General features: G+C 41.6%; 2 protein-coding genes across 2 annotated transcripts; both read left to right on the top strand.

Annotated features, from left to right (window-relative positions):
* The first annotated feature begins 6314 nt into the window (after window positions 1-6314).
* On the top strand, window positions 6315-6788 carry LOC122041199. The gene has a single exon (XM_042600811.1). It carries the CDS (start codon window positions 6315-6317, stop codon window positions 6786-6788), a length of 474 nt encoding a protein of 157 aa, XP_042456745.1.
* A 432-nt stretch (window positions 6789-7220) lies between these two features.
* Window positions 7221-7850, top strand: LOC122041189. Its single transcript, XM_042600799.1, has one exon. It carries the CDS (start codon window positions 7221-7223, stop codon window positions 7848-7850), a length of 630 nt encoding a protein of 209 aa, XP_042456733.1.
* Window positions 7851-15823: the final 7973 nt, after the last annotated feature.

Raw genomic sequence — 15823 nt, 5'->3', positions numbered from 1 at the left:
TGATCTCTCCAACCATAGCTAGAAATACTAGGAACTGAATCATATATGTCTTGATGTACAGGTTGGAATAGATTTTGAAGTTCTAGGAAGGAGGTGGCAGCCTTCTGGAAGAAGTGACATATAGCAGTTGGATGGCATGAGCTGCCGCAAACCGTGCAGATAGCATCAATTGGTTCGGTGGATGGGCTAGGTTCCTTTTGGAGGAGGTGACATACGACAATTGGGTGGGATGAGCTACCACAAACTCTGTAGATGTTCGACATTTGATCATCATCAGAATTATATTTTGCACCTCTAGGTTGCCAAGAATATCAACCCATGGCTAAAGAAAAATTTTGGGTCTCACTTGAAATAATAGCACTAAACTCACAAGATGCGGTGAGAAATCATCATATAACACATGGATATAAAAGATATAAAATAATCAAGGCACTCAATTAATTTTTGTTTTGATTAAAAAAATAAATACAAAATTTAAAAGCAAGAAGGAAAGTGCATAATGAAAAGAAGAAAGAAAATGCATAAATAAAAAAAAAAGAAAAATGTCTAGAGTAACTCATATGCTAATCAACTAATGTTAATTGAAAGCAGTTCCCTGCAGTGATGCCAAAAACTTGTTATGAATCATAAGTGCATGGTTATGTTGTCAGTAATACAAAAGATATCGAACCCATATGGACTGGTTATAATCACTAGGATCTCTCATGTAGAATTAGCTAAACAATTGACTAAGATTAATTATGTGCTAGGTAAAAGAAACAAGGCTAAGAACAAGAAAGAAAAGGAGGAACTTGGTTTTGTGAACGTTCTAGGAGTTCGGTTTCATTGTGATGTTTATCAATGTAACATGGTTCACCAATTCACTATCCTCAATTCACATGCATTTGTAGGAAGTTGTCGGTTCTTCCCTGCAGAGGACAGCCGGTAAGGTATTTAGATCATCATCACTAGCAATTAAATAGGAATGATTCGTATGAAGTCCGCTAACAGATTACTCCTGTCACTAGGGCCCCTCGGGCATACATCATAGAAACACACGGGCTACTCAATACACAGAAACGAAGGTTAGGGATTTACTTCTCCTTTCAAGATGACACCGTAGATGTTTGTAAACGGGTTACCCCTATCACTAGGGCCCCTCGGTCATACGATCTAAGGCATCCCTCTATAGGATCCACAAACACGCACAAACACTCAATCAAACATGAGAATTAAGCTCGAACACATGCATTCACATAAGATCAAATAGATACAAAGCATGCTAACTTCATTTAGATAGGAAATTGGCATATCCATGAGTTCTACATCAAATCACACCACAACTACTCCTTTAATCCTAGAATAAGGGATCTACTCCATAGCAAGAAAGAAGAGATCAAAAGACATGATAATTACAAGCATTCAAACCCCAAACAAGAGAGAAAAGGGAAGAAGTGTTTATCCAATGATGTCGAGCGGTCTTCAGATCCAATCCTAAGCTTCTGGAGTCAATGCGGAGATGGAAATGGCTTCAGATCATCAAACAGAGCTTGGAGAGGGCATGAATCAGCACTAAGTTGGATCTTCCCAAAGGGGGAGCCTTCCTCTCTTGAAAAAGGGAAGAAATCCCCTTTTATAGCGCAGGGCACGGGCACCACAAGGCCCATGCTACAACCATGTTGCTTCCACACACCCGGAGCTTTCTTGGCCTCAGTCTAGGTGACACAGCCATGTGGATTCACATGGTCGTGTGCTACTTTACATCTGGATAGGTTGCACGACTGTGCTCTTCTTTTCCTCTACTGGGCCACATGGTCATGGTGATTCACACGATCATGGTTTGTTTGTTGCTGAATTGATGACACAGCCATGTAGGATCACACTGTCGTGCCTTGATCCTTCTCTAGTGAAGTCACATTGTCGTGTGGCTTCACACAGTCGTGTGGCTTCACACGGTCGTGTGGCTTCACACGGTCGTGTGGCTTCACATGGTCGTGTGGTTTCACACGGTCGCGACCATCCTTCTCTCTACTTCTGTGACACAGCCATGTAGCTTCACACGGCCAGTGTTGTTTTCCTTCGTTTGCTCTCTGGATCAACTGCAAGAGCCGTTTTTACTCTAAAAATGGTTCCTGCTAATAGAAAATGTACAAAGAGTAGATCTCCGACAAAGAAGAGTAATTATGCTGAAAGTAAGACAAGAGGTGTAAAAATGCATAGATAAAGCATGCGTAAAGTATATGAATGTGCATCAAAACATACATAAAAGTGTATATAATCTAAGCACATCAACAAGTAGCCTTAGGTTCGATCTACCTTTATCTGGCTGACCTTATACTAAGATCTTTGGAAGGTTAAGTATCTTTGGGCCCGAACGAACTTTGCCCAACTGGGCATATACATTTAGCCTTATGTTCAATCGGCCCTTATCCGGCTGACCGTATATTAGGATCTTTGGGAGACTAAGTGTCTTTAATCCCGGACAGACTTTGCTTTGTCAAGCGTACACAAGTAGCCTTATGTTCGATCAGCCTTTATCCAGTCGACCATATACTAAGATCTTTGGAAGGTTAAGTTGGACTTTGCCCGACTGGGCGTACACAGGTACCCTTACGTTTGATTGACATTTATTCGTCCGACCGTATACTAAGATCTTTTGAAGGCTAAGTATCTTTGGGCCTAGACAAACTTTGCCCGACCAGGCGTGCACAGATAGCCTTATGTTCGATCAGCCTTTATCCGACCGATTGTATATTAAGAAATCCCTAAAATTCAAGTGTCTAGAATTCGAACAAATTTTCATCAGGCCGAGCTCCTTTAAACATGGCCAGCTATTTATTGCCCAGCTATTTATTGTATATTTATTGCCAGCTATCTAGAGGGGGTGAATAGCGTTTCGTCACACTTACGTCGGTTTGCTTTGTCTTGTTGTTGTGCAGTGGAATACTCGAAGACAAACACTCACAATACTAACACCTAGGATTTACTTGGTATCCACCTTAAGAAGAGGTGACTAATCCAAGGATCCACACACAACACGCTCCTCCACTAATAACAACTCCTTATCGAATGCAGCCGGAGGCAGAGAAGCCTCGTACAAACTCACACACAACAACACAACTCACATAAGAAGAAAATACAAGATATAAATGAAATACATCATTCTTCTTGCTTACTTGTTACTTGTTGTTGCCTCTTGAACCTTGGGAATGCACCCAAGCGCCTTCAAGAACTGGCGATGAAGATCGGAAGAAGCTCGCGTGAAAATCGCTGAAGATCGCAGGAGAAGAATGCAAAGTTCTAGCAAAGAAAACGCTCCGCCCAGGCTTTATACAGTGCCTCCAATCGATTGAAATCAACCCCAATCGATTGTCACATCAGCACCGCTCCATCGCAGCCGCCCATCACCTGTATCCTGGGCAATGGTCGAATCTCAATCGATCGGCCAATCGATTGGGACAGTCTGAATTGATCCACCGATCTATTCAGATGCTTTCTGTGTTCTCGCGATCGTGCGAGAACTCCCAGCTCTAATCGATCGATCGATCGATCGATTGGAGATTCCCAATCGATTGCCCGATCGATTGGGAAGGCCTCTGTGCTCGTGACTCATGCTCCCAATCGATCGACCAATTGATTGGGGCATTTCTTCCTTCAGAGCACACTCCAATCGATCTGCTGATCGATTGGACTCTGGTTCAATCAATTTCCCAATCGATTGACTATCCTAGACTTGACTCAATCTCAAGTCCAAAGTCTCCAACCCAACTCCCGGTCAACCGTGATCTATTGGGTCTCCATGCCTAGTATTTGGCCACACCCGATCAACCTCGAACTAGCCTTCTAGCCTCCTCCATTAGCCTCGTGTCCCTCGGATATCTTCTCATCCTTCACGCCTTGCCTTCAGGAGCTTCCTTCAGCCTCATCCTAGTTGTCGGGTTCTCTTTGCCAAGTTACACTAGGACTTATTTTGCCAAGACCACATGCTGGGACTTACACCCTTTGCCAAGATCACACTTGGACTTTCCAATTGCCTGGCTCCTCACCAAGACTTTCTCCTTTGCCAAGATCATACTTGGACTTTCCAATTGCCTGGCTCCTCACCAAGACTTTCTCCTTTGCCAAGATCACACTTGGACTTTCCAATTGCTTGGCTCCTCACCAGGACTTTTCCTTTGCCAAGATCACACTTGGACTTTCCCGTTGCCTGGCTCCTCACCAGGACTTTCTCCTGCCTAGCTCCTCACTAGGACTTTCTCATTGCCTGACTCCTCACCAGGACTTTCTCCCGCCTAGCTCCTCACTAGGACTTTCCCGTTGCCTGGCTCCTCACCAGGACTTTCTCCTGCCTAGCTCCTCACTAGGACTTTCCAAATGCCTAACCTCCAGTTAAGACTTTCCCAGTCAAATCTCCTGTCAACCTTGACCTACTTGACTTGTATTCTCATCAACCTGGTCAACCCTTTGACCATCTCCACAACCGAGCGATTGCTCCAGCAATCTCCTTATATTGTCAAACATCAAAACTCAAATCCTGACTCAAGCTTGACTCAACTCAAGCTTAGTCAAACTGGTCAAACTTGACCTAGGGAAATTTCCCCAACAATCTCCCCCTTTTTGATGTTTGACAATACTTCTAAGTTAGGCTAAATCTCATAGCCTTAACCTCTTCTTTATACCAAGGCTAAATCCCATAGCCTTAACCTCTTCTTCTCTTGAAGATGTGGATGATCTCTCCTCATCTTCCTTCTTCTCCTCTTCCTTTTCCTCCTCAAATGTTGCCCTTGTGTCAACATCGGATTGGTCCTTCTCTTCTTGGACCAATGAGCCCTTCTCCTTAGGCTCATCCACTCCTTGACATTGAGTGGGGTTCTCATGATAGACAATGATCTTTTTCCAAAGATCACTTACACTCGTGCATTTACCTACACTCAAAATTATGTTAGAGGATAACAGATTTAACAAAATTTTTGTTACCTCCTTATCTGCCTCCGCTTGCTCCCTTTGTTCCTCGGTCCAATATCGAGGTCAGAGGCGCTTACCCTTCTTGTCTGTTGGAGCTTCAAATGGGTCCTCCAAAACAACCCATTGGTTCCAATCCATTTGGAAACATGTCTCCAACTGAGTTCTCCAAAAATTGAAGTCCTCTTTGTCGTATAAAGGTGGAATTCGGATATCCCATCTGAGCGGTCCTTCAATCTCCATCTTCTTCTTCCTCTAGATTCTTTCTCTCTTGGCGGTTAGTCCGTAGAAGAGTGACATAGCTCTGATACCAATTGTTGGGACCGATGTGCCTGCTAGAGGGGGGTGAATACTATTTCATCGCGCTTGCATCGGTTTGCTTCGTCTTGTTGTTGTGCAGTGGAATACTCGAAGGCAAACACTCACAATGCTAACACCTAGGATTTACTTGGTATCCACCTTAAGAAGAGGTGACTAATCCAAGGATCCACACACGACACACTCCTCCACTAAGAATAACTCCTTCTCGGTTGCAGCCGGAGGCGGAGAAGCCTCGTACAAACTCACACACAACAACACAACTCACACAAGAAGAAAATACAAGATATAAATGAAATACACCCTTCTTCTTGCTTACTTGTTGCTTGTTATTGCCTCTTGAACCTTGGGAATGCACCCAAGCACCTTCAAGAACTGGTGGTGAAGATCGGAAGAAGCTCGCATGAAAATCGCTGAAGATCGCAGGAGAAGAACGCAAAGTTCTAGCGAAGAAAACGCTCCGCCCAGGCTATATACAGTGCCTCCAATCAATTGAAATCAACCCCAATCGATTGCCACATTAGCACCGCTCCATCGCAGCCATCCATCACCTGCATCCTGCGCAACGGTCGAATCTCAATCGATCGGCCAATAGATTGGGACAGTCTGAATCGATCCACCGATCGATTCAGATGCTTTATGTGTTCTTGCGATCGCGCGAGAACTCCCAGCTCCAATCGATCGACCGATCGATTGGAGATTCCCAATTGCTTGCCCGATCGATTGGGGATAATTCTTCTCATGCTCTTTCAACTGACGTGAGGCATAAGAAACTACCCGTCCATGCTGCATGAGTACTGCGCCTAACCCCTGTAATGATGCATCTGTATAAAGCACGAAGCCATCATCTATATGGGATTACCTTCAAGATATTCACGGATCATAAGAGTCTTAAGTATCTATCTACTCAAAAAGAATTGAACTTAAGACAAAGAAGATGGATGGAATTCTAGAAGGACTATGACTGTACGATCAACTACCACCCAAGGAAAGCTAACGTGGTAGCTGATGTGTTGAGTAGGAAATCCCGAGGAGTTCTAGCTTATCACCATGTGATGATTACTGAATTGGTACAGAAATTTTCTGAGTTAGGATTAGTAGAGCAGGGTCAGACTGAGCGAGGTATTCTGTTATCTATGGTTGCCCAGTCACCCATTGTAGAGAGGATTAAAGAAGCTCAGGCTACAGATCAGCATCTGCAATTTTTGTGTAGCAGAATTACCCCAGAACAACAGACAGGGTTTTCTTGCGATGGAAATGGAATTCTATACTTCCGGGGGAGATTGTGTGTTCCTGAGCTACCTTCTTTGAAGGAGGACCTACTTCAGGAGGCACACCGATCCAAATTTGCGATTTATCCTGGTGGTACATGTATGTATAGGGATCTGAGACGTTCTTATTGGTGGGCTGGCATGAAGAAAGACATCACGGATTTCGTTGCACGATGCCTTGTATGTCAGCAAGTGAAGGCTGAACATCAGAGACTCGCTGGTTTACTCCAGAAGATACAGATACCGGAATGGAAATGAGAGCATATCACGATGGATTTCGTCATGGGTCTACCCAGAACTCGGCGAACACATGATACGATTTGGGTGATCGTTAATCGATTAACCAAATCTGCTCATTTCCTTCCAATCCGTAGGACGGAGTCATTGGATCGATTGACAGAGTTGTATTGTAGAGAGATTATCAGTCTTCACGGTGTACCTCTCAATATTATTTCGGATAGAGATTTGCGGTTTACTTCACGATTTTGGCAGAGCCTACAGCAGGCTATGGGTACCGAGTTACGATTTAGTACGGCTTTCCACCCCCAGATAGACGATCAGCCAGAGCGTACTATACAGACATTAGAGGACCTACTGAGATCATGTGTCATAGACTTTGGAGGTAGTTGGGAGGATCATTTACATTTAGTAGAATTTGCCTACAACAACAGTTATCATTCAGTGATACAGATGGAACCTTATGAGGCGTTGTATGGCAAAGCATGTAAATCTCCCACCTTATGGATAGAAGTTGGGGAAACACAGATTTTGGGGCCACAGAGTCTTCAGCATGATGCAGAGATGGTTTGTACCATCAGGCGCAGGTTGTCAGAGGCTCATGATCGACAGAAGAGTTATACGGATCGGAGATGGAGACCTTTAGAGTTTTCTGTTGGTGATCATGTATTCTTACGAGTATCCCCTATGAAAGGAGTAAAAAGGTTTGGGTTGAAGGGTAAGTTGGCACCTCGCTACATTGGACCCTTCCAGATTCTCGAGAGGATAGGTGAGGTGGCGTATCGACTGGCGCTACCACCATCACTTACTGGGATGCATGATGTATTCCATGTATCTATGTTGACGAGATATGTACCGCACCCTTCGCATATTCTCACTGATGTATCAGTTGTACTTCAGCCGGATATATCTTATGAGGAGATTCCAGTTCGGATTTTGAACCGCAAAGAGCGCCGGTTGCGGAACAAGGTAATTCGACTGGTTAAGGTCGGATGGCGGCACCATGCAGATGAAGAAGCCACTTGGGAATTGGAAAATAAGATGCGAGCTAGTTACCCACACCTGTTAACTGAAGGTGAGTAAAGTTTATTTCAGTAATTAGAATTAGTTTATCTACTACTTCTTGCTCCTAGGAGATAGTGGTAAATTTGGGGACCAAATTTTTGTTAGTGGGGGAGAATGTAAGATATGCGAATTTATTATAGGGTTATCAAGAAATAACCTTACAAAATTTTTAGGAAATTTTTAGAAATTTTTCCGGAATTAAAGGGAGCTCGTATGAGCCGTTTAAGGGGATGAACATATCGATCGGGGAGAAGCCTGTTTAAATTGATACGTATTATCAGATTTGATCGAGGAGTTATCTAGGGTTTAATTTCCTTAACCCTAAGTGGATTATGTTGATAAGGGTTCCTTCACTCACCCGCACCCGATAACCCGTTTCTCTCTTCTTATATTCCTACTCTCTCGCGTATAGTGACCCAATCCCATTCCTTTCTCTTCCTCTTTCTCTCTCGCGCGATCGTCCCTGACACCGATGCTTACCTGACGATCAGCGATTCTCTTCTTCCCTCGGTGTCGCCGACGAGGAGCGGACCTTGGAGCGTTGAGAGGAAGAGGTTAGTTACAGTCGACCCCTCTTTCTCCTCGGCCCTTTTCCCTCTTCTCTGGTCTCGGCAAGCAGCGGCGACGGATCCTCGATCGGTGGATTTCGCCTGCTGTCGGAAGGAATCGAGGGCACCAGTGTTGGATCTGGCCAGGATCGACTATTTGAAAGAGGTAACAACTATTGTCCCCTCCCGATCTCCTTCTTTGTTTGTCGGCAAACACAGATCGTGCCCTAGCCGTGATTCTTGGAGGTAAGCATGTTGGTTTTGGTCATGGATTCGAACCTCTAATCTGTCTTTCTGGAATTGATTCGGGTGATCTTTCTGGGAAGCAGGGGTTTGTGTTTTGGTCCCGGCCACCACAGCTCTGTTGGATCGATCTCTCCCTCCTTCGTATCAGTGATCGTCTTCGGTGATTGAAGGGTGCATAGGTAAGGAGAGAAACTTTTATTACTAGATTGTAGTGGTGAACAGATCTTTTGATCCTTACTATCTTGCTGTTCTTGATCCGACTGGTGAAGTTACCGTGGGTAGGTTTCTGTTGGTAGAGATTAGATGTGATGTTTAATTCGTGTTCTTTTCTCATGATCGAACATTAGTTGCATTAAGTCCAATGTAATGCTTGAGGCTGGATCAAAGGCAGAAGCAATAAGAATCAGTTGTTTAGGTGTTAGGAGTTTTGAGTGTTCTGTTGTTTACTAGAATCTCTGTGAACAGTGTGGATCAAGATCAGTTAACAGTGAGATGAGATTGTTGCTTTAAGCAGAGGTTTGCAAATGTAGATGTATCTAAATCTGAAATGGATTTCCATGAGGTTTAGGTTCACTTCTTGTTAGGTGGTAAAGGAAGAATTAGGGATAATTAAGAATCTAATGGAAATTTAATTTAGCTTGACCAGTGGAAAGGGGTGGTAATCGCTGTTAGCTAAATACTTTAGTCGGTTATTTGTTTATGGGTAATTCACTTATTTGTAGTGTACATATATGTAGTGATATAAAATTTTATATGTGATATAGGACCTTGATCGGCGATGTGTCGCGCGACGTGGGTGGTTCTATTGATACCGGATATATTGAGGCGGGTATTTTTTTTCCTTAATTTCTATTTAGTTCTTTGAACTTTAAAGCATGGTTATATTTGGATAATTAGGTTGCATTCCTTAAATCTGACTATTTGTTGCTTTCCTTCTTGTCACTTTTGCTTGATTTTGGATTTGATCTAGTTTGATTTGTTACAGTCTCGATCCTTGTTATCTAGAATTCTATTGTATATACACATGTAGAGTGTTGTAGGGATGATTGTATTGGATATTTGTGGTCTATATCTATCTAGGTTGTGATCGGTAGGTGTTGTGGGTTCTACATGATTGACATTCCATCTGCATAGTGGTATGTGTAGTTACATATGTTGTGGTTATTGGAGGTGTTTATGAGGTTTGGGGTTGTTGCATGGATGATGATTATATATATATATATATATATATATATATATATATCATGTTCATCATTCATTGCATCTGATGACCATTGTCTCCCTTGTGGTTGAGAGAGTCATCAGTTGGTTTAGTTTAGCATTGCACACTCGGCCACTCATGGGTAGTGGTAGCTGAAGTATTTGCTGCTTGTCCTGTTGTGCCACCCGGTCACGAGGTTTAGTGAGATCCAACGTTGTGAGCAGTTAGGGACCCTGATGTTATATAGCTAGATAGCTACTAGCGGACTGTCCGCCTCGACCACTCTATTGTGGGCTGGAGGGTAGTACAGTCATCACAGACCCAAGCCTCTCAGCCATATAGGGGTCGTGGTGTCTAGAGAGGTGGTGGGGTGACCATGGAGCATGCATGCACTTTTTCATATGATGCACGGTGCATTTGTGGGGATATTTTTGCATACATGCTTACTAGATATTAGTCGCATGTGATTGTGTATTGTTGCATTTGTTTGAGCTATGTATGTTGCATATGGATGCCATGTTGCATACATGTCATTTACTTTAAATATATTTGCAGTCGTATATGTATTGCACAGGTGTCAAGAGTATGTTGTTGACTCGGTGAGTTTACAGATCATGGTATCATGGTATTGATTCTTTTCGGGTATGTACATTTATGTTATCTGCATTTGTTATGTCAGGTATGTTCATGTACTGTTATTGAACCAGATAGGGTTAGATGTATTATATTTGGACAGCATGGTCTTATTCTTTTTATGGAGACTATATTCTTGATTCCTACTTTATTTTGCAAACCATGCTTTATTCTATCCATTACCCGCTGAGTACTCATACTCACCACCCCGTCTATACTATTTTGATTTCAGATAGTAGGTAGATGATATGGAGCTGCTTGGAGTATACTGCCAGCCGGTCCCACTTCCCACGTTACATCTGAGGGTCCTTATCGGTTTTTAGTTTCTTACTACTGGTATTTCATGTTTCGTTGGATTTGGTGTTGTTAGATCGTACTATGTCTTGATATGTGTATCGTGGGCTTGTATCTGTGGTGTGTTTTGTGGACTTTTGTTTTTGTGGGTTTCCTATTCATTTTTCAGCTGTGCTTTTGATATAGCCGTGTGGGCTACATATATAACTGCGTGGTTATTGTTATTTTATGTATATATTCCAGCCGCATGTGGCTGACGTATTTTGTATGTATGTGAATGTCATATTGTCACTGGTACAGGGGAGATGCTGTCGAAATTTTTCGGTAGGGACTCCCCAGGGGGCGTGACAGGGAAGGCCTCTATGCTCGCGACTCATGCTCCCAATCAATCGACCAATCGATTGGGGCATTTCTTCCTTCGCAGCACACTCCAATCGATCGGCTGATCGATTGGACCCTGGTTCAATCGATTGACCATCCTGGACGTGACTCAATCTCAAGTCTAAAGTCTTCAACCCAACTCCGAGTCAACCATGACCTGTTGGGTCTCCATGCCTAGCATTTGGCCACACCCGACCAACCTCGAACTAACCTTCTAGCCTCCTCCATCAGCCTCGCGTCCCTCGGATATCTCCCCATCCTTCACGCCTTGCCTTCAGGAGCTTCCTTCGGCCTCATCCTAGTTGTCGAGTTCTCCTTGCCAAGTTACACTAGGACTTATCTTGCCAAGACCACATGCTTGGACTTATACCCTTTGCCAAGATCACACTTGGACTTCTAATTGCCTGGCTCCTCACCAGACTTTCTCCTTTGCCAAGATCACACTTGGACTTTCCAATTGTCTGGCTCCTCACCAGGACTTTTCCTTTGCCAAGATCACACTTGGACTTTCTCCTGCCTAGCTCCACACTAGGACTTTCCTGTTGCCTGGCTCCTCACCAGGACTTTCTCCTGCCTAGCTCCTCACTAGGATTTTCCGTTGCCTGGCTCCTCACCAGCACTTTCCAAATGCCTAACCTCCAGTTAGGACTTTCCCAGTCAAGTCTTCTGTCAACCTTGACCTACTTGACTTGTATTCTCATCATCCTGGTCAATCCTTTTACCATCTCCACAATCGAACGATTGCTCTAGCAATCTCCTTATATTGTCAAACATAAAAACTCAAATCTTGACTCAAGCTTGACTCAACTCAAGCTTAGTCAAACTGGTCAACCTTGACCTAGAGAAATTGCCCCAGAAGAGGTGGAAGCATCCACATCCTCAAGGGTTAAAGAGGTGGAAGCACCCACATCCTCAATAGGAGGAGAAGAAGAAGATGATGCAACCTCCACAACTCAAGCTACATCAAATGGAGAATCAAGCATCATCCCTACAAGCAAAGGTATAGAAACTTCAATTGTGAAAAATAAAAATCATATCATTTTCTTTGAGTGTAGGGAGCCTGGGCACTACAAGATCAAGTGTCCCAAGTTGGCCAAGAAGAAGAGCCAAGTAGTACTCAAGGGCAAGGAGAAGCCCAAGGAGACAATCCCCACAACAAAGAAGAGCAAGGAACACATTGTGTGTTTCTTGTGCAACCAAAATGGGCATTATCAAAACCAATGTCCAAAAGGGAAGAAAACAACCAAAGTCAAAGGAGGAAGCACAAGTCTAGGAGGAGCTTCCAAGGTAAAAACCAAGATATCATTTAATGAATTCATTCCTTTGACACATGATAAAAAACATGCTAGAAATAATTCTTATCATCTTAACGCTATTTATCATGGGAATAGGAGGCATGATAGTCTTAAGGATAAATATATTCTTCCTCATGCTAGATTTACCACACCTAAGGTTAGGAAGGTAAATAGCAACTTAGACAATAACACCAAACACTTTAGGTATATGCCTAAAAATAGAAATACTCAAGGATTCAATGAAAAACCAAAATCTAGAGATTTATGGAGTGAAAATCAAGGCTTGAGGACAAGACTTGATAATTTAGAAAGGACTCTAGCAAGAATGGAAAATATGCTTAGGGGTCAAAATGAGCATAACCTAGGAAAAACTAGACAAGAGTCATCCAATGGCTATAGGGGTTTGGGATACAAACCTAAAGCCAAGAAGGATGTGACTTCCTTTCATAGGGTTCCATATAGCTATGGGACCAACCCTAGGTGTAGAGGTCAAGTCAAAGATACTAGGGAAAGAATCCCTAAGAGTACTTTTGACAAGACCAATGTGACTAAGATTTCTAAGAAGTCTAACAAAGTCACAAAGAAAGTTACAAGGGAAGTTATCCCTAGGAGTGATCTAGTAGAAGTGACCAAGGCTTCTAAGAAGCCTAGAAAGGTCATTAGGAAGGTATCTAGGGTGTTGGTTAGTTCTAGGAAAATCGTACCGGTTTCACTGTATAAAATTTTTTTGTACAAGTGTCGAACCTTTCCTTAAATAACCTATTGTGTTCTTTAGAAGTTAAATTAGGAATCGCAGACGGAACTTAACATCATTGATTTCAAATTTAACTTATCTGTTCTTAATGGTTTAGATTTGAATCGCAAGCGGAACTTAACACTATTGATTCAAATCCACCTATGTTATTAATTCCATTAAATATTAATTTCTAAAATTGCCTTCCAGGACTGCATGGCGAGGCACATGGCCTTCTTGGATATGGGAGCAACCACCACCGCCTAGACAAAGCCTTTTAAGGAAAGCTAATATTTAATTTCCTTAAATAACTCTAGGTTAACCAAAAAGAAAAATCGAATCACAAATTCGAAAACAAAGAAAACACAAATTCGAAACAAATCCGAAAACTCTAGAATCATATGCCTCTTGTGTTTGGTATTTCCAAAAATAACTATACAAAGAAAACTAGTATGATGCGGAAATCAATTACTAGTTATACCTTTCTTTGTAGGCAAATAACCTCTTGATCTTCTACCGTATTTCTCTTCTTATCCCGGACGTTGTGTGGGCAATGATCTACCGAGATGAGAATCCACCTAAGGCACCTTCCTCTCCAAGTAAGATTCGACCACCACAATAACTCCATGAAAGGATGAGGTTCGGCCACCACCAAGCTCCAAGGGATGCTAGGAAACAAAGCCTCCTCCTTCTTCTTCTTCCTCAAGTAAAATCCGGTCACCAACCAAGCTCCTAGAGAAGTTGCCGCCAGCCACAAGAAGAAGAGAAGAGGGAGAGGCTAGGGCCGGCCACCAAGGAGGAAAAGAGAGGAAGAATAGAATAGAGTCATTAACAATGAAGGCACCTCTACCCCCTCTTTTATAATCCTTGGTCTTGGCAAATAAGGAAATTTAAATAAAAAACTTCCTTAATTCTTTTACCATGAAAAATAAAATTTATTTTATTAAAAATAATTTTCTCTTCTCACATTACATGGTCGGCCACATTAAAGCTATAAACAAGGAGAGTTTTAAAACTTCCTAATTTGTCTCCGGAAATTTATAAAAAAATTATTCAATAATTTTTCCCTTCATGGTGGATTATAAAAAGGAAATTTTATAAATTAAAATCATTCTTTTAAACATGTGGATAATTTCCAAAAAAGAAAGTTATCTTTAAAAATTAAAATCTCCTTTCAATCTACAAATAAGGAAAGATATCAAATCTTTTCTTAATCTTTTGTAGAAACTTTATAAAAGAAATATTTAATTTTTAAACTCTCTTTTAAATCATGAACATGGTTAAAAAAGGAAAGTTTTCTCAAAAATAAAAATCTACCTTTCAATCTACAAATAAGGAAAGATTTCAAATCTTTTCTTAATCTTTTGTAGAAAGCTATAAAAGGAAAGATTTAAATTTCAAACTCTCTTTTAAAACTATGATATCCACATAAGAAATAATTTTAATAAAAATCCCTTTTTAATATGATGTGGTCGGCCACCTAAGCCTGAGCTCCAAGCTTAAGGCCACCTTAAGGCTCAACCTTTAGGCTTGGCCGGCCCTAAGCTTGAGCTTCAAGCTTGGCTTGGCTGGCCCCTATAAGTTGGGTAAGAAGGTGGGTATAGATGGGTATAATTTTCTATATACAAGAGGCCACGATAGGGACCGAGAGGAGGAATTGGTTTTGGTCTCCCGATGAAATTAAGCTTCCCGTGTTCGCCCTGAACACACAACTTAACTTCATCAATAATAATTCATACCACTAAAGAATTATTATTGAACTACCGCACCAATCCCAAATTACATTTTGAGCTCCTTCTTATTATGAGTGTGTTAATCTCCCTGTGTTTAAGATCTCGAATGTCCACTAATTAAATGAGTTACTGACAACTCACTTAATTAATATCTTAGTTCCAAGAGTAGTACCACTCAACCTTATCGTCATGTCGGACTAAGTCCACCTGCAAGGATTAACATGACAATCCTTATGAGCTCCTCTTGGGGACATTATCAACCTAGATTACTAGGACACAATTTCCTTCTATAATCAACAACACACACTATAAGTGATATCATTTCCCAACTTATCGGGCTTATTGATTTATCGAACTAAATCTCACCCATTGATAAATTAAAAAAATAAATATCAAATATATGTGCTTGTTATTATATTAGGATTAAGAGCACACACTTCCATAATAACTGAGGTCTTTGTTCCTTTATAAAGTCAGTATAAAAAGAAATGACCTCTAATGGTCCTACTTAATGCACTCTAAGTGTATTAGTGTAATTATATAGTTAAGATAAACTAATACCTAATTACACTACGACCTTCCAATGGTTTGTTCCTTTCCATCTTGGTCGTGAGCTACTGTTTATAATTTATAAAGAATCGATAACACGATCTTCTGTGTGTGACACCACACACTATATTATCTACAATATAAATTAATTGAACATCTACATTTGGTATATATAAATGTAGACACTTGACCAATGTGATTCTTATTTCTAAATAAATGTTTATACCAAAAGCTATGTTTTTAGTATACATCCTAACAATCTCCCACTTATACTAAAAGACTAAGCTGCCATATTTGCTGCCATATCTGCTGCCATACATCTGATTCAACCCTTCAACATGCCCATCAAAAGCTCTTGCCTTAAGAGCCTTAGTGAAA

This window comes from Zingiber officinale, chromosome 1B, assembly GCF_018446385.1.
Source record: "Zingiber officinale cultivar Zhangliang chromosome 1B, Zo_v1.1, whole genome shotgun sequence".
NCBI lineage: Eukaryota > Viridiplantae > Streptophyta > Magnoliopsida > Zingiberales > Zingiberaceae > Zingiber > Zingiber officinale.
This window is presented reverse-complemented; position numbering and strand designations above follow the sequence as displayed.

Coding starts and splice junctions, on each gene's coding strand:
- LOC122041199 (XM_042600811.1), top strand. CDS start 6,315: ATGATTACTGAATTGGTACAGAAATTTTCTGAGTTAGGATTAGTAGAG.
- LOC122041189 (XM_042600799.1), top strand. CDS start 7,221: ATGGAACCTTATGAGGCGTTGTATGGCAAAGCATGTAAATCTCCCACC.